Source organism: Nansenia antarctica, assembly GCF_963989245.1.
Source record: "Nansenia antarctica genome assembly, chromosome: 12".
NCBI lineage: Eukaryota > Metazoa > Chordata > Actinopteri > Argentiniformes > Microstomatidae > Nansenia > Nansenia antarctica.
Genome location: NC_137682.1, coordinates 18,244,867 through 18,265,870, shown reverse-complemented (window position 1 = coordinate 18,265,870; position 21,004 = coordinate 18,244,867). Strand labels below are relative to the sequence as shown.

General features: G+C 47.1%; 1 protein-coding gene across 1 annotated transcript in view; it reads left to right on the top strand.

The window, feature by feature from the left end:
- The window catches only part of eya1 (EYA transcriptional coactivator and phosphatase 1), a gene marked incomplete at both ends in the record, with an annotated part of 42,898 nt that overhangs the window by 14,825 nt on the left and 7,069 nt on the right, over window positions 1–21,004 (top strand). The window contains 2 exon segments of the mRNA XM_080542653.1: window positions 9,191–9,280; window positions 20,753–20,811. Of these exon segments, the coding sequence (XP_080398779.1) occupies window positions 9,191–9,280; window positions 20,753–20,811 (149 nt within the window).

Below are 21,004 nucleotides of genomic sequence, written 5' to 3'. Positions count from 1 at the left end.
TAACAAAAAGTCTGCTCAAATAAACGACGCATCTCTCGAATCTAGACAGAGTTCTTATTTTTATTTTAGTATTTCCATTAAGTGTTTAGCCGTGGTGGTCGGCTACTTGGCTTGCTGACTGGGCCACACACTCCCCCACCCCCACCCCCCACCCCCCCACCTCCCCTTCCTCCTCCCCCTTCCTCCCCCCCTCTCTGAAAGCTGCTTCAGGTTTGTCACGGTGTGGGGGGGGCCCTCCTAGATGGGGGCAATGACCACAGGATGAAAGGATCTCCCTCTTGTTTGTCTCTGGGAACAAAGGTGTAATTACGCCCCCATTTAGGAACAGTAAATGAATCTGCCCCTCGGTGTCCGTAGAGGAGGCAGGCAAGTGATACGTGAAGACGGACTACTTTAAAGATAGCAGCTCCTGTGAACTCCTTTCTTCTGGCTGAAGTGCCCCCCGCTCTCTTTTATGGAGGGGGGGGGGGGGGCTTTTGAGACGTGGAAACACAAGGGGGGGGAAGCTTGGCACTGTCGCCTTGAGTTCAGATCAGGGAACATACTTTTCGGGAGGTTATTTTTAGTCGACGCACTCTCTTAAAAAAAACAAATCTCAGCCGACAGTTAATCAGAAGTTCGTCGGAAGGGGAGCTCTGAACTGAATCGATTAATTTTGCGTTAGCGCTATTACGCATGCCGTAAGTACACAAGATGGATAAGTACGTCTGAGTACATTGTACAAGTACATTTGCCCTTCAGTTCTCATCTCTCTCTGCGTGAGTCTCCGGTCTCTCTGGTCGTCTCGGAGCGGCTGCTCCCGCTGTTCCCTTCCCTGCTCCTCTGCTGACATGAGAGTACAGGTGGGGGGCTGCCTGCTGCACAGAGGAGCCTTGCCCTCGGGGGCCTCATCGCCTCTCCTCTCCTAGCCCCCCTATAACTCATGTCATGTATATTATTAAGCCATTAGATGCTATCACCCTCCTTCTGAATGATTTAATTAGCCCAGAGGTGCTTCTTCTGAGCGAGTGAAAAGGAGACAGATATACATATTCATTGGGGCCAGGATGTCAGTGCAACCCTGCCCCCCCCACCCCTCTCTCTGTGTGTGTACCCCCCCCTCCCCCCCTGCTCCCCCCCCCCCACCCCACCCCTCGCCTCCCCTCCCGCCCCCCTAACCTCCCGCTCCACCCTTCAGTGACTCGACACACAACGGCCCCTGTGTTCCTCACATTGTGAGGGGCTGGGACGGCTGAGAGAGCAGATCCCCCCCCCTCCCCTCCTCTCCCCTCCTCTCCCCTCCTCTCCTGTCATTCATCAGCCCAGATCCAATCACTGATAAGAAAGGAAGAGGAGGAAGATAAGGCTACTGTTGGAGTCGCTCCCTAAGCCCCCCCCACCACCACCCACCCACCCACCCACCACCCCTCTCCTGTTAGCTACCTGAAATGATTGTTCCACAAAAACCCAACCCAACGCTTTTTTTTCCCCCTTTTCTCTCTTCATTCGAGTCCTTTTGCTCTCTGTACTTTCAGCAACGTGATCAGCAGATCAGTGGGTCACATCATGATCCATCCATTGAGCCCGTATTTTTTCCATATGTTTTTTTTCTCTGTTTTTCCCCTAACAGGTGGGACCTTCACAACAACGTCAGGATTGTACGTCGGAAGCAACTCCCTCACGAACTCAACTGGATTCAATAGTACACAACAGGTAGCTGTCGTCCGCTTGTCTCTCTCAATTCCGCAACACCGCAACAATAGCCCAGGCTGAATATCAATTGATTCACATTAGATTAAATCGTAGGCTTTTCCCAGACGCTGCAGAGCGGTTTTTATACATATGTATAGATGACATATGCATGTTTCCGATCATCCACGTCCATCCATGAATCACATGAATCACTCAACTGTGGTAGAGTAGACATAGATTATGCTGCTTCTCCCAGCACATATGTATAATGCCAAAGAGGCAGAAAAAAAAAAACAGCCCAAGACAGATCGCTGTCCAGATGTAGGACACAAGAGACATATGTTTGCATTTATGTTTTGGAATCCGCACTGTAAAGTAGCAACATTGGTGCGGGGCATATCTCACATTACTCTCTCTCTCTCTCTCTCTCTCTCTAACTCCCTCTTTACCTCCTCTCTCTCTCCCTCTACCTCCTCTCTCTCTCTTTACCTCCTCTCTTCTTCGCTACGCCTCTCTCTCTCTCCCTCTCTCTCTCTACCTCCTCTCTTCTTCTCTACCTCTCTCTCTCTCTCCCTCTCTCTCTCTACCTCCTCTCTTCTTCTCTACCTCTCTCTCTCTCCCTCTCTCTCTCTACCTCCTCTCTTCTTCTCTACCTCTCTCTCTCTCTCTCTCTCTCTCTCTACCTCCTCTCTTCTTCTCTACCTCTCTCTCTCTCTCTCTACCGCCTCTCTTCTTCTCTACCCCTCTCTCTCTCCCTCTCTCTCTCTACCTCCTCTCTTCTTCTCTACCTCTCTCTCTCTCTCTCTCTCTCTCTCTACCGCCTCTCTTCTTCTCTACCCCTCTCTCTCTACCTCTACCTCCTCTCTCTATCTTTACCTCCTCTTCTTCTCTACCCTTCTCTCTCTCTCTCTCTCTCTCTCTCTCTCTCTCTCTCTCTCTCTCTCTCTCTCTCTCTCTCTCTCTCTCTCTCTCTCTCTCTCCCTCTCTCCCTCTCTCTCTCTGCAGGAGTACCCCACCTACCCAGCCTTCGGCCAGGGCCAGTATGCTCAGTATTACAACAGCTCGCCCTACACCTCGCCCTACATGACCAGTAACAACACCAGCCCCACCACGCCCTCCACCACCGCCACCTACACGCTCCAGGAGCCCCCCAGCGCCATCACCAGCCAGGCCCTCACAGAGCCCCCTGCAGGTAGGCTACACACACACACACACATGCACACACGCACATAAACACAAGCACACACACACAAACATACACATGCACACACACGTGCACATAAACACAAGCACACACACACAAACATACACATGCACACACACGCGCATAAACACAAGCACACACACACACATGCACGCACACACACACACACACACACACATGCACACACACATGCACATAAACACAAGCACACACACACAAACATACACATGCACACACACGCACATAAACACAAACACACACACACACACATGCACGCACACACACACACACACACACACACACTGTACACACAAACACACCTCACACACACTTACTAAATCACTGTGTGTTACTGTGGAAAAGAGCCACCAAGGCTAGAGGAGTGCAGAGGTCTATCTTTCCCCATAACTAAAAGTGACACTAATGCATTTTCTGGCAATGGAGCACTCATGATATCATGTCAAAGGCAGATAAGATACATGGGACTTTAAACACCCAGAAGGACCACAGCCATAGATATATATAAACATAGATTACCGTTCAGGCAGTAGCTGCTTGCACATGCTGGAAATTAATTTTAACACTCTGTTCTCAAAGTGAACCGCACTCCATCACTTCTAGTCTTTCCTTCCTTCACTTCCTCTTTTTTTTCTTCTATTCTCTCATTTCTCTTCTCTCTACCCCCCCTCCTTCCACAGGAGAGTACAGTACCATCCACAGTCCATCAACCCCCATTAAAGATTCAGAATCGGATCGATTGCGCCGGGCCTCGGATGGAAAGTCACGTGGCCGGGGCAGAAGGAACAACAACCCATCACCGCCGCCCGACTCCGACCTTGAGGTAGGGTGAAGCGCCTGCTACCGTGGCGACAAGCTGCCTCGCCCCTGTCTGACTCACTCATCCACCAATGAACGCCACCCGAAAGTTTGGACGTACAGCACATAACCGACTCACATATAATAATAATAATAATAATACATTAGACTTATATAGCGCTTTTCTAGACACTCAAAGACGCTTGAGTATACATATATAATGGGTATATACACTTGAGTATATATAATTAAACAACTAATTACTTTAAAAATACTGTATATATATATTTATGTTGATTCATTGTGAAATATCAGTGTGTTGGTTTCCAGGTTGCATTTTTTTTTTTTGGTGTACCGTATTTTATTTTTTTACAAAAACATGTGGCTATAAAACAAATGTTTTCCACTAGAATAGATCACGGTATGAATAATGGATTTGATTCCAAAAGCAGGGTGTGAGTCTACAGCCGTAGTGTTACAGCACAGGGTCATCAAATATATGGCCATGTGAATGAATGTGAAATACCAGCCATGTGTCAAAATAAATCCTTCATGGTTTGGGGGGAAGGGGTGGGGGGGTGGGGGATGGAAGGGGGCTGTTCATTAATATGATATTAATTTCCAAGAGGGTTAATAGCACCCATTATGGCGATGACATCATGGCATGTTAACATATCTAGTTAATTAGTTTGTCACTATTGATTGCTCTAATGTAAAGGGCAGGGTGTGTGGTGTGTGGTGTGGACGGAGAGAGAGAGCGTGTGTGTGGAGGTAGAAAGAGAGAGAGCGTGTGGTGTGGAGGGAGAGAGAGAGAGGGAGTGTGTGGTGTGGAGGGAGAGAGAGAGAGCGAGAGCGTGTGATGTGGAGGGAGAGAGAGAGGGAGGGCGAGAGCGTGTGATGTGGAGGGAGAGAGAGAGGGAGGGTGTGGAGGGAGAGAGGGAGGGCGTGCGGTGGTTGTGACCAGCAGAAGCAAATGGATCCTGGTCCCAGTGGATCCCCACATACACACTCCCACCCTATTGACCGTGGTGGGGGGGGGGGGGGGGGACGGTGGGATCACCTTGCACACTACAGAGTGCACCATTGATTTTATTCCCCTCTTCTCTCTATTTTTCTTTCCCTCTTCCTCCCTCCTCTACCCCCCCCCTCCCCCTCCCCCCCGCTCTCTCTCTCTCTCTCCAGCGAGTTTTCATCTGGGACTTGGATGAAACAATCATCATTTTCCATTCCTTGCTCACGGGGTCTTACGCCAACAGATACGGCCGGGTGAGTGACATCAGACTTCAGACGTCAATAGTAGAAGAAATACATTTTTTTTTATTTTTTATATTTTTTATAATTCTTCTTTTTTGGGGGGTGGATGGGGGGGGGGGTTGGGGGATAGACAGAGAGAGGAATTGGTTCCAGTGTGTCTTTGTAGCTTGTCGTGGAGAGGCGAGAGAGATGGAGCGGAACTCAATGTACAGATAATTGTTTCTTTTTTTTTAATAGGCCCAACGAGGCCTGGCAAGTATTTGTCTTGTCCTGCAGCTGTCTGAGATATGCAGGCCTGCTCTGGGGGGCTAGGCTGCAGGGCTGCAGGGGCCCGCGGGGGCCGCGGAACAGTTGCACTGTGGATGTCTATTGACACATCTTAAGTGTTCTTTTCTCCTTCAGAAACGCCACATTGTTTAATTAAGTGCTTCTCAATCCGGCCCCTTTCAGGCTTCGATTTCCCCCGAGAAAACTTGGCCAAGGTTGGGACCGCTAAATGCAATTAAGTTCAAACTCAGACTCGTGAGAGGGCTTGTGTGAGCGGGGGGTTTCCTCTTAAGTACAATCTTGATTAGGATTTGATAGGATTACTTGGGTTGCATTATTAGCATAGGAATAGTTTCAATATCAAATTGTTGTTTATGTGAGGTCTATACATATTTACTCGATGCATGTTTGTGCTTGTTGAAGGCTGTTATTGTAGGCTAATGGGAAACTTATTTAGACAACATAGGTCCACCACAGGGCGCATATAGGAAGAGGGACAGTTTACTTCTCAAGGTCATTCTATTTGTTGTTTCATTACGAATCGCCCCTCTCTAAATTTAAACTTTCAAAACAAAGAATTTGGGAAATATCGCAAACTCTGATTCTCATGGCTGCCGTGATGTCATAGGGTTTATATTACTCACACATTGTGCGCATTAAACTATGCTAGTCTTCCCAATTTAAATAATGTACATCAGATTTCAGATGATCAGATGATGATGCTAATTTGACTAGGATAGATTATTTCATCCTTTTTTTCCGCTTTGTTTTTATAACATTATTTTCTAGTCTAGATTTTTTATTTTGTCTAAGAGCAGAAATTCCTATGCATGGATGTTTTTGGTGGGGAGTTTTCTCCTTTTTGATGTAGAAAATGACGTATTGGTTCTCATATGTCAGAGAGCTTAGCGTCCATGGCCCGTGCTCTCTCTCTCTTTGTTCTGGTATGAGGGGGTGTTTGATGGGGGCAGTGTTTTGTTTTTGGGGTGAAAGAGTGCTGCCCCAAGACCCTCCACTGTTTATTTACTTTATCCTTAGCTGTGCATGCTGGGTAAAGAGAGTGCGGCTTAGGGAGCTACGGCTCGGGAGATGAGGCCTCTCCTCACCCCGACACACGCACGCACACACACATATACACACACACACACACACACACACACACATGCACACAGGGTCGCCAATGTGCCCCTCTGAAACAGGAAACACTCCTAACTCCATAAGGGCCCACTCTTAGTCAGCCTTCATAGGACGTGACAGTTGCAGTTTTCTCTCTCTCTCTCTTTCTCTCTCTCTCTCTCTCTCTCTCTCTCTCTCTCTCTCTCTCTCTCTCCTTCTCTCCCCTACTCTCTCAAACTCAAACCTGCTGACACTACAACTCCAATGTGTTATTATTATTTCTATCATCTAATCTCACTGGGAGAGGGAGAGGCAGTCACACACACCGACCACAAAGCTACCCCCTAGAGGACTATCACAGGGACAGATCTGTAAACTATCTAAGAAAAGAAGCTAAGGCAGATCTCCTGGTCCACCCCCCACCCCCCACCCTCCCAACCCTGCTACCCCTGTCACACATGTCCTCTCAGTGGCATAAACACAAAGTTACCAAACAGTGTATTTTTTCCCTCCTGAGCTGTCGAACGCTGCCTATAAATAGATCTGTATCCGAGCACACACACACACACACACACACACACACACACACACACACACACACACACACACACACACACACACACAGACGAACACCCCCCCCACCCACATACACACACCCACACACACACACACACTGCTGTGCTTATCAGTTCTCCTAATTGGCATCAAGGCAGCTCGCCCCCATAAAGCTGATGGCTGAGGCCAGCTGTGAGGCTATTGGGCTGGACGAGTTGGAGCTTTAAGGGGGGAAGGTGGGGAATTAGGGGTGAGGTGGGGGTGGCGGGCGTGGGGCGTTGGGGGGGGGGGGGGGGGGGGGGGGGGGGGGGGGGGGGGGGGACTTGGCGCCCCTGTGGATGGCACTGACATCCAGGGACAGGTGGGATTGTAGCAGTGACAGCAACAGCCCTTTGGCCCTCTGGCCTGCTTGTATTCCTAACTCCTTCACTGACTGATTGTTTAGGTTTAATTGGAAAGGATTCACTGGCTGCGGAGAGCAGCACTTTGCACAGTCTTTTTCCCACCAAAAACCGGCCTGTTCACTAAATCACTTCAACTGTTCCAGAGGTGGAAGTGTGGGTGGTATTTGCCGGGTCCATTGACCGAGTGGTGGGGGGCTAATTATTTTTGGATGAATTCTGACTGAAAGATTGTTTCAAACTGGGTTTTAAAAGAAGAACAACTTTTTTTTTTAAAGTTAGCTGTGTAAGAGTAAGAGAGGAAGATTGAGTTGTTAGAGTGAAAACACCAGCATTGTGGAGTGTGACAGGTAATCAGTAGATAGCTCAGGTGTGTCTTTAGGTGGTTTAACCCTGTAATCCCCTCTCTGGTCCTGCCTAAGGTAGCATTAGCTAGCGCACCTACCTCCTAGACTGGAGGGGGGGGGGGTCCTCTCTCACAGTCCTCCATTGTCTCTCTCTCTCTCTCTCTCTCTCTCTCTTTCTCTCTCTCTCTCTCTCTCTTTCTCTCTCTCTCTCTCTCTCTCTCTCTCTCTCTCTCTCTTTCTCTCTCTCTATCTCTCTATCTCTCTATCTCTCTATCTCTCTCTCTCTCTCTCTCCCTGCTAAAGACAAGCTGCTGATTAGAAATCTAAGACCATAAGATATTTAATTCTGGCAAGCAAAAAAAAAAAAAAAAAAAAGCCCTGTTTGGAATAATTGATTTCTGTGTCACATCAGATTTCCAATTTAAACAAGCTTAGAGGAAGAGGGGGCAGCTTTAGAGGAATATTCATGTAGGGAAAGGCTCTTAATGTACATGGCGTGTTGTCAAGACTGTCAACATTGTGAAATGTTTTCTACGTTTGCATTATCGCTGACTTCTGTAACAGAGCGTGAAGTCATGCTGCATTTTCACAATGACATTTATTTAACAAACAGAAAAAAGTCTTATTTTGTCCATTTCTCTGGTGATGCACTTCTATATGCATTCATCGCCGTCTCCGTTTGAAAGGGGAAAAGCACATTGTCACAGGTTCATTAACTATTTAGAGTGCAGTTCCACTCCTCTCTTCGTATTGTGTTACTGACAGGCCGACCATATCACCGTTACAGACAGTGTTGCCTTACAGACAGGGAGAAAAAAAAAATATTTAGAGAAAAATTGCAATTATGGTAAACGTGGTGACTCGATATTCATGGTTTTAGAAATCAATTTGTAAACCCCCGAAAAATATGTTTTGTTTTTTTTCTTCATTATCTAGATTCTTTTTTTTTTTAACACGAACATAGAACACCACATTTTCTTTCTGTGGGAGATGTTTGATCGATGTGTATTTCCATACATACACTCATGGTCTTCAAATGTCTGTTGTTGAGCTAGGAAACTTCATGGGGGTAGTCGTCTCTGACATGGCCAAGCGGTCAGTGAGATGAGATGATGCGTCAACACAAGTATGTAGAGAATCTAATATTTACTATTAGGCCATGACCCCCAACGCATCTAAATCCTCCACCTTCTAGGCTTTTACTACATTCAATCAACTCCAGGGCATTTCTGATGACTATTCGGTACCTCGGGGGTCATAAACAAAAGGCCCGAAACTTTCTTCTTAAGTCTTGTCTTCTTTTTATGAGGTTCAGTGTGCTCTGGAATTTACGAGAATTCCTAACGAGTGTAAACGTTAATGACTCATGACTAATGACTTCAACAATCATCGGTGACTGCAAATACATTCATAGACTGACATATTGTGCATATTGTATGACGATAATGCTGAAATAAAAAAGACATCTCCAGACATATTACGGACATTCAAATAGTTGATTTCTTAATTCCTGTTGATTCTCATTCATGTCGTTTGTCTGTTTGTCTGTCCGTCCACAGGATCCGCCCACGTCGGTGTCATTAGGGCTGCGGATGGAGGAGATGATCTTCAACCTGGCCGACACACACTTATTCTTCAACGACTTAGAAGTAAGTGTGTGTTTCCTTCTTTACAGTACCTCCCTGTCTCTCTCTAAGCGTATTGTCCTCTCGCGTTGTCCCTCCCCTGTGCGTTCCCTCTCTTGACCCTCGAGTCCTTCACCCTCCCATGCTGTCGGTGACCCTAGGGAGGGGACCTTGTCTCTCCGCTCAGCGCCCCCCAGACGCCCCCCCCCCCCCTTACACCCCCTGATGGCTTTTAGCAGTTGTGTTTTTCTTTTTGTGCTGTAATATTTAAGAGCCAGTCTGAGATGTAGATAAGTCACAACAGGACAGTATACATTACATTACAGGGCCAGGGCAAGTCCATTAAAGTTTTAGCTAAAGCATCAACAAACCGTTTCGTAGCAGGGAGCCTATTTCTCGGTTACCAGTCCCATCGTGTGAGGTATTACCTCGAGAGCCCAAGGGACACCATGAATTTTTACATGGGCTGTCAGTCTCAGGCGTCCCCGGGTCAACAGCCCCCACACACACACACACACACGCATGCACACACACACACACACAACCTCCTCGCCCTATAGAGACTGGCAATTTGTCAGGCTCTAGTGTTTCTGCGGCCGTTCTGTCTGTCTGTGTGTCATGCTGTGTGCTTGGTGTCGCTGTCCACCAACGCCACAGACCCCTCAGTCACGGCATGCATGAACCCACCCCCCACCCCCGCCCCCCTTATTCATGTAAGGTTAGTGTAAAATCTGCCCCAGGGGCACGGGGGCGGGGGGGGCGTGGGGGGGGCTATGGTGTCCTGAGTGAGTGTCTGAGTGTCTGCTCCACCCGGAGATGGTTTGAACCAAAGACCAGAGGGTCAGAGAAGCCTATAGACTCCCAATGCTGTACACACACACACACACACACACACACACACACACACACAGCAGGCACTATTCAGCAAGGCCCAACCCAGACCTACCTTGCACCAACACTTAGAAGCATGGCCTTGTGGGAGCTAAGCAAAGGACCACCCTCTCCTTTTCCTCTCATCCTCTTATTTTCCATTTTTCCATCTGCATCTCCCTTTCACTCCTTCCACTCTCTCCCTTTTTCCCTCTCTCTCTCTCTCCTTCTCTTTCTTACTGTGTAACCCCTCCATTTCACTCAATCTCTCTCCCCCCTCTCCATCTCTCTAACTCTCTCTCCTTTTCCCTCTACCTCTCTTTTTTCCCCACTCTCTCAATCCCTCTCTGTCTCTCTCTCTCTTTTTCCCCCGGTCTCTCTCAATACCCTCTCCGTCCTCTCTCTCCCTCTCTCTCTTTCTCTCCCAGTCTCTCTCATACCTCTCCGTCTCTCTCTCATTTTCCCTCTTCCTCTACCTCTCCTTTTCCCCTCTCCTTCTCTCCCTCTCTGCCAGTGAATATGACACCAGTGACCCCGTGCTTTCTTTTAGTGTCCTGCTTCAGGCTGACCGAAGTAGAGGAGATGTTTTCTTTGATACTTAAGTGTGAAGAGAGCTGTGGCCAGTCTGCTATGTCCCATTAGTCACCAACATGTTCCCCTGTTCCTCGGACGGATAGAGAGGAAAAGTGAGAGAGACAGAGAGAGAGAGATGAGAGAGAGAAGAGAGAGGGGGGGGGGGGAAGAAACGAGAGTGGGAGAGAAAAAGAAAATGTTTGTGCTCCCTCAGACCAGCCGAGTGACTGAGAGAGATTCCAAGCGCAGTCGTCGTGATCAAAGTTAATTGGCTGCAATTGCCTGGTTAAATATTTCCTTATGCTTTGGGCCGTGTAGAACCCAAAGCGCGCTGCACTTTCTTTAATAGACGGTGCCCCAATCATTTCAGAAATGGCAGTTTGTGACAAAAGCTTCAATGTGGTTTTCGCTCGCACATCTGTCCCGTGTTTTGATTTCGTTTCATGTGTGATGAAACTGCTCACAGATGAATTGGCAGTTCGGACTGCTTATAAAAATTATTTCGAATGTGCAATGCATATTTCTCCTCTGCTCTATCTCACTAACGGAATTATTACATTTGGTTTTGACACTTAAAAGCCCAGGGATTTTTCCAGTTCAAAAGTGGAATAGCATGCAGACTAAATAGTAAGTTGTGGTTCAGAGCAAAAATGCTTTTCTTCATCTCCAATGTATAGAACGCACTCCAAAATATGTCATGATTTCATAAAATATTGCCTTATTATATGAACAGTCACAGGCTCTCAGAGGCCGATTCCTTTCAATATTGTTGATAAGGCAGGTCCCCTCCGTCTGTCACGTAGTATCTGTGTGTGTGTGCGTGCGTGCGTGCGTGCGTGCGTGCGTGCGTGCGTGCGTGTGTGCGTGAGTGTAAGTGCGTGTGTGAGCGTGAGAATGCTGTGAGTTGGCCCAGGCCAGTTGTGTTTCCTCTCTGCTGATTTACTGTCCACCGTTTAAAATAGAGCTAAATAGAGTCCAAACTATAAATACCGGGCGACCAGCAGTTATGTATTTAAGCATGTGCAGAAATGCATATGGTCCATCTAATTTAGTCAAAGCCATAAAGGGAGACCCCAGAGGCTGCGCAGAAACACAGGTGCAGAGTTAGCGGCCTAACGGTGTGTGCGTGTGTATGTGTGTGTGTGTGTATGTGTGTGTGTGTGTGTGTGTGTGTGTGTGTGTGTGTGTGTATGTGTGTATGTGTGTGTGTGTGTGTGTGTGCCGCCTAACACTCTGTAAGTCAAACTATCCAGAAAAATAGAGAGTGCTTTAAATCCAGTCAGTGCTCCTTTACCAACCTAGCTGTGCATAGTTGTCCTTGACCTGATTGCTTTCATTTTGTTTTCGCTGAAATGCCACAGTGCCGAACGTTTCTCTCACACACATTGAGCGAATTATAGAAAAAAGGGAACGAGAACAGTGTGATCATACATGATGGCCTGCTCTGCTAGCTAGCTAGCTCCGTCTGCGTTCCCTCATTTCAAGGTCTGGTTATGGCTTTTTTACGCGGTTAGCGGTGTTGTTGTGACGCTGTAGTCAAAAGTGTGGCCGTGGTATAGCTCCAGTTTCCCTGTCTCTACTGTGTGTGTGTGTGTGTGTGTGTGTGTGTGTGTGTGTGTGTGTGTGTGTGTGTGTGCGTGTGCGTGTGCTGGTGTGTGAATGGAGGTTGGTGGGCGTTGATAGAGCTGGTGAGTGACGATTCAGAGGAAAGTCATAAAAAGAAAGAGGGCATGCCGAAGGGGTCAACAGGGATCAGTTTCACCCTCTCTTTCTCTCTCTCTCTCTCTCTTTCTCTCTCTCCCTCGTTCTCTCTCTCTCTCTCTCTCTTTCTCTCTCTCTCTCTCCTTCATTTGCTCCCTCGCTCTCTCACTCCTTAGAGATGAACGGAGGGCCCATAATGCCTAGTCCCCCTCACGGTGCATGATGGGAAAGAGGAAACCTATCTATCGATCAACCAGAATAACCAGTTCACTCGTCGTAGTTTTTAAATAAGAATATACTGTTGCTATGTTGTATTTTTTTTTTTCGATCATCAAAAATGCTTCTCCATGACAGGATATATTATTACTCAAGCAATTAAAGGCAATCTGATCTGTTATTGATTAGACGGTCAGTATATGAATTCCTGGCTTTTCTCCCTGATTTAAGAAGGGATATTTCAAAAAGCTATTTTTAGGAATTTTAAGAAATGTATATAATCCACAAACGTAGCCATTAGAGCCCTGCCTCCCAACATAATACAAAAATCAATACTTCAGACGACATCGTTCATTCATAGACACCCCCCGTATGAAGTTTTACACCATACAAATATTGTAAATGTACACACACACACACACACACACGCGCACATCTTGTAATAAAGAATAAGATGGATGAATACAGTTGACACTTCTTTAGATGAACTAGACATCTACAATTATATGAAAATGTTTTTATATGTATTTTCTAAAAATGACTAGTTTCCCATATCAATTGAGATTGCTATGACATTTAGAACATAATACCGTTGTGGAAGCCTTCTAATTGAAATTGCATTTACTTTCAAAACAAATTCACATTTTGTTTAGTTAGTCATACATTTGCACTTGCGTTGTCATTTTGACATTGATACATAATCCAAAAGAGATGCATAAAGGAACCCGTTTGAGAGTGAAAGTATAACAGACAGTGATGAGCATGTTTTGTGATTATTGTAAGTGGGTATACTGTACTGTAGATCATGTAGTATAATGTAGTAGTACCTCTGCCATAACCGTAACGCTAACTGGTATGTGGGAACGGGGGGCCTCTCTCGGCCTTGCCTAGCCCCCTGTGCTCCCCTCTCAGTGGGGTATGAGGGCTGCCGTCTCCCCCCTCCCCGGGTGAGAAAACAAGCCTCCCCGTCTGGAGGACAAAGGGCATAAGGGCAAACCACTCGCAGGGAGAGAGAGAGGGAGAGAGAGAGAGAGAGGCCTCCAGAGGTGGGAACGTTTTAAATTAGCCCAGCAATACCTCCACGCTGCGCGATACGCACGCACGCACGCGCACACACACACACACACACACACCCACACACACAGCCACGCACACTCACGCACACACACACACAGCAACGCACACTCACGCGCACACACACACTCACACACGCATGTACGTATGCACACACACACGCACACACACACACACATACCTGTGGAGCAACCCTGTGACACTGCAAGCGCAGTGCCTTTTTATAGCCCCCAGACTGCAGTGGCAGGGTTGAAACCTCCTCTGTCACTCTCGCCGAGGGCCAGGTTGTTAATGAGAGATGCTATGAAACGCGCCGTTACATTTGCCTAACTATCCCAATGACTCTCCTGAGTCCTCCTTTTTATGCATAGGCCTTTCGCAGGGTTTTTATATCCCATGGTATAAGTGAATAGAGTCGGTCTCAGGGATGAACTTTTGAACTTCCAAAACAATAGTTTTATTAATGTTGGCCATGTTTGCAGGAATATTTGCAATTCTCCGGCTTCCTCCTCTTTCTCAATCGCTTGTGTTTTTTTTCAGACGCTTGTTGTTGTTGTTGTCGTTGTTGTAGACAAACGACTATAGACTTATGAATTAAGTTTACTCTCGGAATTGTTTCGTAACACTGTAAGACAGTGTTTTGACCAGATAGATTACTGTCGACTAATGAAATAGGTCTATCCCCTTCATTGTTTTCTTCGAGGCTTGTGTTTGTTGAAGTTGAAGTTCTTGTTCGTCCCTGGCCTGGGACAGTAGTACAGTAGCTACAGTGTGCTGTTGCTGCTGCTGCTGCTGCTAGACGTTCTCCCTGTGAGTCCCATAGCAGGCAAGACCACTGATGTGTTTTGGAAAGACTAAAGAGAGAAAGTTGTGATTTTTCAAAGCTGCTCTGTCAATCTTCTCTCAACAGACTTCCTACACCCTCCCCCCCCACCCCCCTCAACCCAAACCCAAACCCCCAAACCCCCTTAGTATGACCATAGCTAGCTCCACGTAGGAATAGAGGTTGAGAGAGGGGGAAAAACAACATGATTTAGAGACGTTTTTCTTATTAATGTCCGTGTTAAAGAGGGAGACGTAGCACCTGTCTCTCAGACAGACAGAGAAAGAGGAAATACCACAAAGAACACGTCGAGAATTAGGTTTGCTTTATGATGAGGAAAAGAAAAGGAAAAAAAGGAGGACAAAAATGAGCAGGTGTGCTTAAATATTTGAGATTTGATAGCCTATTAATATATAATCATTTCCTTGAGGTTTGACATATTTCCTTTTAGGAAGAGAGGTATAATATATAGTCTCGTTTTTCATTTACCAATGAAACTCAGTTCATCCATCGATATGATTATATTTTATTCATACTTTTAGATACTTCAAGGTCCACCTGCGGCCAGACTTGTCAAGTTCTTTTTCGCATAGTCAAGGAAAATCGATCGAGTCTTTGAGTCTGTGAGAATTTCCTCCCTCTCTCTCTCTCTCTCTCTCTCTCTCTCTCTCTCTCTCTCTCTCTCTCTCTCTCTCTCTCTCTCTCTCTCTCTCTCTCTCTCTCTCTCCCTCTCTACCGTGTGAATGTGTGTAAAGCCAGTATGAAGACGTATACCTGTGCTTTGTTTGGCATCGCTGTTTGAATTCCGTGACTGTTCAAGCACAGATTGTGGATTGGAATGAAGTGGGTTCGAAGAACTCCTCTTTGTTCCCCCACATCCTGTGACTGACCCCCAGGTAATCTCCCCCTCCTCACCCCCTATCCCCCCCTGCACCGCGCCCCCCCCCCCAGCGAAAGGGTACCTGTGGTGGGAACGGAGAGAAGGGGAGTCGTGGGGGTCACATAGCCCCCCCCCCCAACACCCCACCCCACAGATAGGAGGGGGGGGGTGACAAGGCCTGCCAGTGGAGTGGCAGCATTGAGGACCTGCGAACCATGGATGGGCCTTTTTCACATGGAATTAGCTTGTAGGGCCAGGAGGAATGCTCTGATGACGGCTGTTAGCACTCACACTGTGGCATTGTTACCCCCCTGGCCTGGCCGCTCACCTGGACACACACACACACACACACGCACACACACACACACACAGAGGGAGTAGTAAAAGAAAAAAGACTGAGAAAGAGAAAGAGAGAGAGAAAGAGAGAGAGAGAGAAAGAGAGAGAGAGAGCGAGAGAGAGAGAAGCTGGGGGGAAGAGTGTGAAAGAGGGGAAAGAAAGTTAAAGAGAGAGAGACACAGAAGCTGTCGCCTACGGTTCAGTAGACGTTGTATGGACTGTAGTGAACCGGCAGGGCTAAAAACAATCCTGACTGTCTAAAGAAAAGGCTGGGAGAGGAATGCTGCACGGGTGGTTTCTACAGCCGGTACAGTAGAACAAGAGTTTGGAGATTTAGACAAACTTTAGACAAAATCATTTTCCTTTTTGGACATTGTGCAGCTCTCTTTTACTTTTGCTCTCTCTCTCTCTCTCTCTCTCTCTCTCTCTCTCTCTCTCCCTCTCGTGAGCGCATGCACACTATTTCTCGCTTTTCATTCTCTTTTTCTGTCCTCTCTCTTTCTCTCTTTCTATCCCCACCCTCTCTCTTTCTCTCTCTCTTTCTACCCCCCCCTCTCTCTTTCTATCCCCCTCTCTCTCTCTCTCTCCCTCCCTCCCTCCCTCCCTGTAGTCGCCACCCGTAGCCCTTCCCTGGTCCACAGGAAGACTCAGCCAGTCTCTGCTGATTGCTTCATGACAGATGCCAAGGGAACAAAGAGCTCTGAGAGCTTCCTCTCAAATGAAAAGGTTTCAGCAGGACAAGAAGAGAGAGAAGGAAGGACAGAGAGAGAGAGAGAGAGCAGGGGGGATGATAGAGAGATGGAAACAGGCTGATTTGAAAGGTGTTTATTTTTTTTCCGTTTGTCTTCCTTCCTCTCCTTCCTTACCTCTCCTGATCTCACACAGTAGCCTTCTTCTTCTTCTTCTTCTTCTTCTTCGTCTTTGTGCCATTTTCATCTCTCTCTTCTCCGACCGCCGAGGACACGGAACGAAAGACAGCGTGGTGGTGAAAAAAAAAAAGAGATGAAAAAAAAGAACTGCAGCGGTTTGAAAAACAGAAAGACAAAGTGTTTGTGTAAGGAGTAATTGCGAATGGGAGTCTAGCGGAGGGTCTTCGGTCTACTTACAGTAGGAACATCTGGTGTGAGTTAGTGGCGATTGGAGGTTTTTGGGAGGACCAGTGCTTTGGTGAGGGGAGAAGAACCAGGGGGATTCGACAGAAGAAAAAGACAGAACTGTGTGTGCTGGAAGTTCTAGGAGAAAAAAAGATTTGATTGTCCAACGCAGCGGTGCCACCATCTTGGAAATGTATCTTTAAATGTCATTGGCTCGCCTGTGCTTCGGCATAACTTTAAATTACGTCCGTCTGTGTTTTTCCAGATGTCCGCTATCAACTGTTGTCCTTCCCTGGAGTCTTAGGACACAGACTAAACACATACAGATTCATTCAATTACATCTCTGGAATGACCGTTGTCTGTTAATGAGAGCATTCCCTCAGTCTTTCAGTAAGACATTTAGCCAGTCAGTCAGTCAGCCAGCCAGTCAATCACTACCTAAAGACCCCTCCCCTCCCTCCTCTTCCCTGTCCGCCCCAATAGCCCCACACCCCCACTACTGTACTTGAGCGCCCCTAAACCTGCCTGCTCCCTGGTTGTTAGGCTCTGTGGTGTTTACGACGCCTTAAGAAGTGGCTCCTAATGAGTGTGTGTGAGAGTTACTGTATGACATGATTAGCCACAGCCAGCCTCAGCACCTCTATCAGAGCTCCGCACAGAGAGCCAGTGGAGGGGTTCATGCCAGCCCCAGCTGGGAGCACTAATTGTGGGGAGGCTGTGCATTCTTCCCCCCCCCCACCCACCCACACACAACCTCTTCCTGGGGATCCCTGGGCCCCACAACACAACTGTTAATTGTGTGTCGTAATAACCACCGAATTAAAAGGCCATGTAAACATGGCGTGATTTGTAGCAGGGAGAGAAAAAGAGCACACACACACACACAGACAGACAGACAGACACACACACACAACACACACACACACTTGCACACTGAAAACACCAGCTGGGGGATTTTGGGCACGAAAAGACACTTACTGGTGACACGAAACACTTACTAGTGTTTCTCTCACATCTGTGTGTTCGTAACGCATGGTATTGTCAGTAATCTATAAAAGGTCCACTGTTTTTGTAATGTTTTGCTTCAATAGCTTTGGCCGTGATATATTCTTGTCATATTCACGTACCAGGTACTAGGCCTAATTACCTCAACACATATTCAACTGCCACGCTTGTTTTTACAGGTCCTGGCACCTAGGTTGCAAAAAAATAAATAAAGAATAGCTCTGTAATTGACAAGCCTGAATAATATTGTTCTCAGGTGTCTGTTTTTTACCCACACTCAGTGTCAGCGGCGATAAACAAGACAATGACAATGGGAGAACAAACACGCAAGCGGCCATTGTTGTCAAACAAGGTGTGGAGAGACAGCCTACAATTAGCCGTGATGTGCTAATGAGCAGGTTGAAGGAGCTCTATAACTCACTCAAAGACATGCCAGGGGCTTTTCTCTTTTTCTCTTTTTCTTTTTTCTTTTTTTACTTCAGTCGGCTGACTCATCACAAAGTAATTGGTAGATAATAGAGGCATTCACACTCGTTTACACCAGAATGGGGGAGTGTGAATGGCGCTCCTTTAAGGCGGTTAAACTCAGGGGCTTCTTCTTTTGTTGTTTGTGTGTCTTAAACAAACAGACACGCCTCCCACAGATTATGAGGGGAATTAAGTGCCGGCACCCGTCCCCTATTTATTTACCGGGTCTGTTGCGTCAGATTTAGATGTGTTTGGTTCCTTCAGTTCCAAAAAGGCCCTATAGCTGGGTTCGTTTTAAAGGTTTTGTCTGTGTGCCATACATGTGTGAGAGCGCTTGTGTCTGCGTGTTAGACAGAGGAAGTCTAAGTCTTTACTTCACTAAAAGATTAGTCGGTTCTTGCGCTGATCTCATCCTGGCTATATGTCCAGCGCTTTAGACAAATTGTTGCTCACAGCACAGCCATTAAAGATCCACTGGTGACTGTCGACAAACAGATTACGCCAACAGCACTAGGAGGTCCTGCTGCATGTCTCCAAATTGGCAGTCCATCTTTTGGAACGCCAGACTCAGAGCTCTCTCTCTCCATGTGAGGTCACGTTGACTCCCCCCTCCTCCCTCCCCTTCCACCTCTCCACCCCTCCATCCCCTTATCGGGGCACTGGAGCCCCAGAGAGGAGAGGGGGGGGTCACGGGGTCAAAGTCTTTTCCTCTTTGGATCTCGGGGCTCGCTGGGAGAGGCTTGGCGAGAGAATGGCTGCATTAGAGGCAGGGGTTGGGGGTCAAGATTTTAATTCTGTTAAAGAACAGCTGGTTTGAGTTTCTGCTCACGTCGCTCTCCCCTCCCTTTCCCCACAAATCCAGGGAGATGAAAAATTTGTTCAGAGGGGAACCAGTAAAATAAAAAAGGTTTACGGTCCAAAGCCCTTACCCTTACCCTGCTCTGGCATTAGACAGGAATGCAATAACGTCAGCATTTGGCTCCGTTCAGATTGACTTAAAACAAGGAAGTCTTTTCTGTGTTTGGGTGTCTTAACAGCCGGGTGAAAACTTAATTAAAAAAGCTTAGAAAAGCGGGAAAATATATAGTCATAAACCCAAGGAATTTTCACCCTCCTAGCTTCAACTTCCAGAAGAAATGGTTTAATAAAAAAAACAGCACAGATGAGGTGAGGAGTTAACCTTTTCGGCAGTTACGCAACTACAAGTAACTTTTTTTTTTTCCCCCTTTTGGGGGACTTCAGGTACAGATCAAATGTTTATTGTTTCATTTTTTGAGGTATGCAAATCCATCGAAAAAACGTCCAATCGTTAAAACTCTTGCGTTGCCGTGCGAAAAGGGCATTCCCAATCAAATCATATTTCCAGTGATTTGCTATATTATTTGCTATTACTCATGCCTTCACTCTCATACTGTAGCCAGTTGAAGCTGAACCTGTAGCTGCCCCCCATGTGATATGTGTTGATCTGAATGCTGAAGCAGGACTCCCTCACTTTTTAGTGCTCACTGAGGGGGAGGAGAGAGTGGGGGAAGGGGGTGGTGGGGTGGTGGGGTGTGGGCGGTGGGGGGGGGGGGGGGGTGAGCGCTCCTATAAATGGAAAACTAATAACAGATTTTCAGTCTGTTTTCTCCGGCGCGCTGGCTCGCTGTGCCCCGGGGCTGTGTTGGTGTGTGGCGCAGCAGCAATCAGAGGTCATAATTTCATTGGCGGTTAGCATCAGGTTCAATTTTTCTAGTAGGTTACATTTACCAGAAAGTCTGGATTGTGTTACTATGTACAGGCTGAATCAGCGGAGAGCTGCAGAATCCCTCTGCCTCTCCAAGAGGAGCCAGGGACCCCAAAAGGGAGCACGCACACCGTGCGCGCGCACACACACACACAACACACACACACACACGCTCTCTCCCCCGATAAAACAGCATGGCTATCTCTTTGTTCCTCTAGCTACTATTCTTCATAGTCCCATTAAGTCTTAGATTCCCCCCCCGATTCAGACATGGCTAATCAAACACCCACCTGATGGATGTTTTCGAATTGACGGAATCAGGGGGCTTAGTTAGTTTGGTTGTGTCTGAGGATGCGCATATCTTGAGACCCCCCTAGTGGTAGGAGCTCGGTGGGCTGGTGGACGGGGTCCAGCAGCTCCCCAGTAATGATGAGGTTTATTTGTGTTAGGACCTGAGCAGGTGGGGGCTCTGGGGGAGGAAACGGTTGTGGGCTGGTCTGAAGGGTGGAGGGGAACAGAGAGGGGGTTTAAATTGGGGGGCTGGCTGCAGCCACAGCAGAAATTCCTCCCTAAAATGAAACTTTTGTGTTTTGAATATCTGAAAACTTCCTTTCCTCTATGATATGAGTGATAGCAGCAGGTTTTATTTTATGAATGTGTCGTATCACGTTCGATAGTGTCATTGTTATTGAAGGTGGTGATTTATGGATTCTTCTTCTTTGTTTCAGGAATGTGACCAGGTCCATATCGATGACGTGTCCTCTGATGACAACGGGCAGGATCTGAGGTATGGTTCCACCCTACCCAGAATGCCCCCTTTGGAATGTACCCTTCTGAGAATGCACTTTTTCCGTTTTTTGCTAACATCAGCAATAGTACAGTTTGAGCTAACATCTCTCTCTCTCTCTCTCTCTCTCACTCTCTCTCTCTCTCTCTCCCTCTCTCTCTCTCTCTCTCTCTCTCTCTCTCTCTCTCTCTCT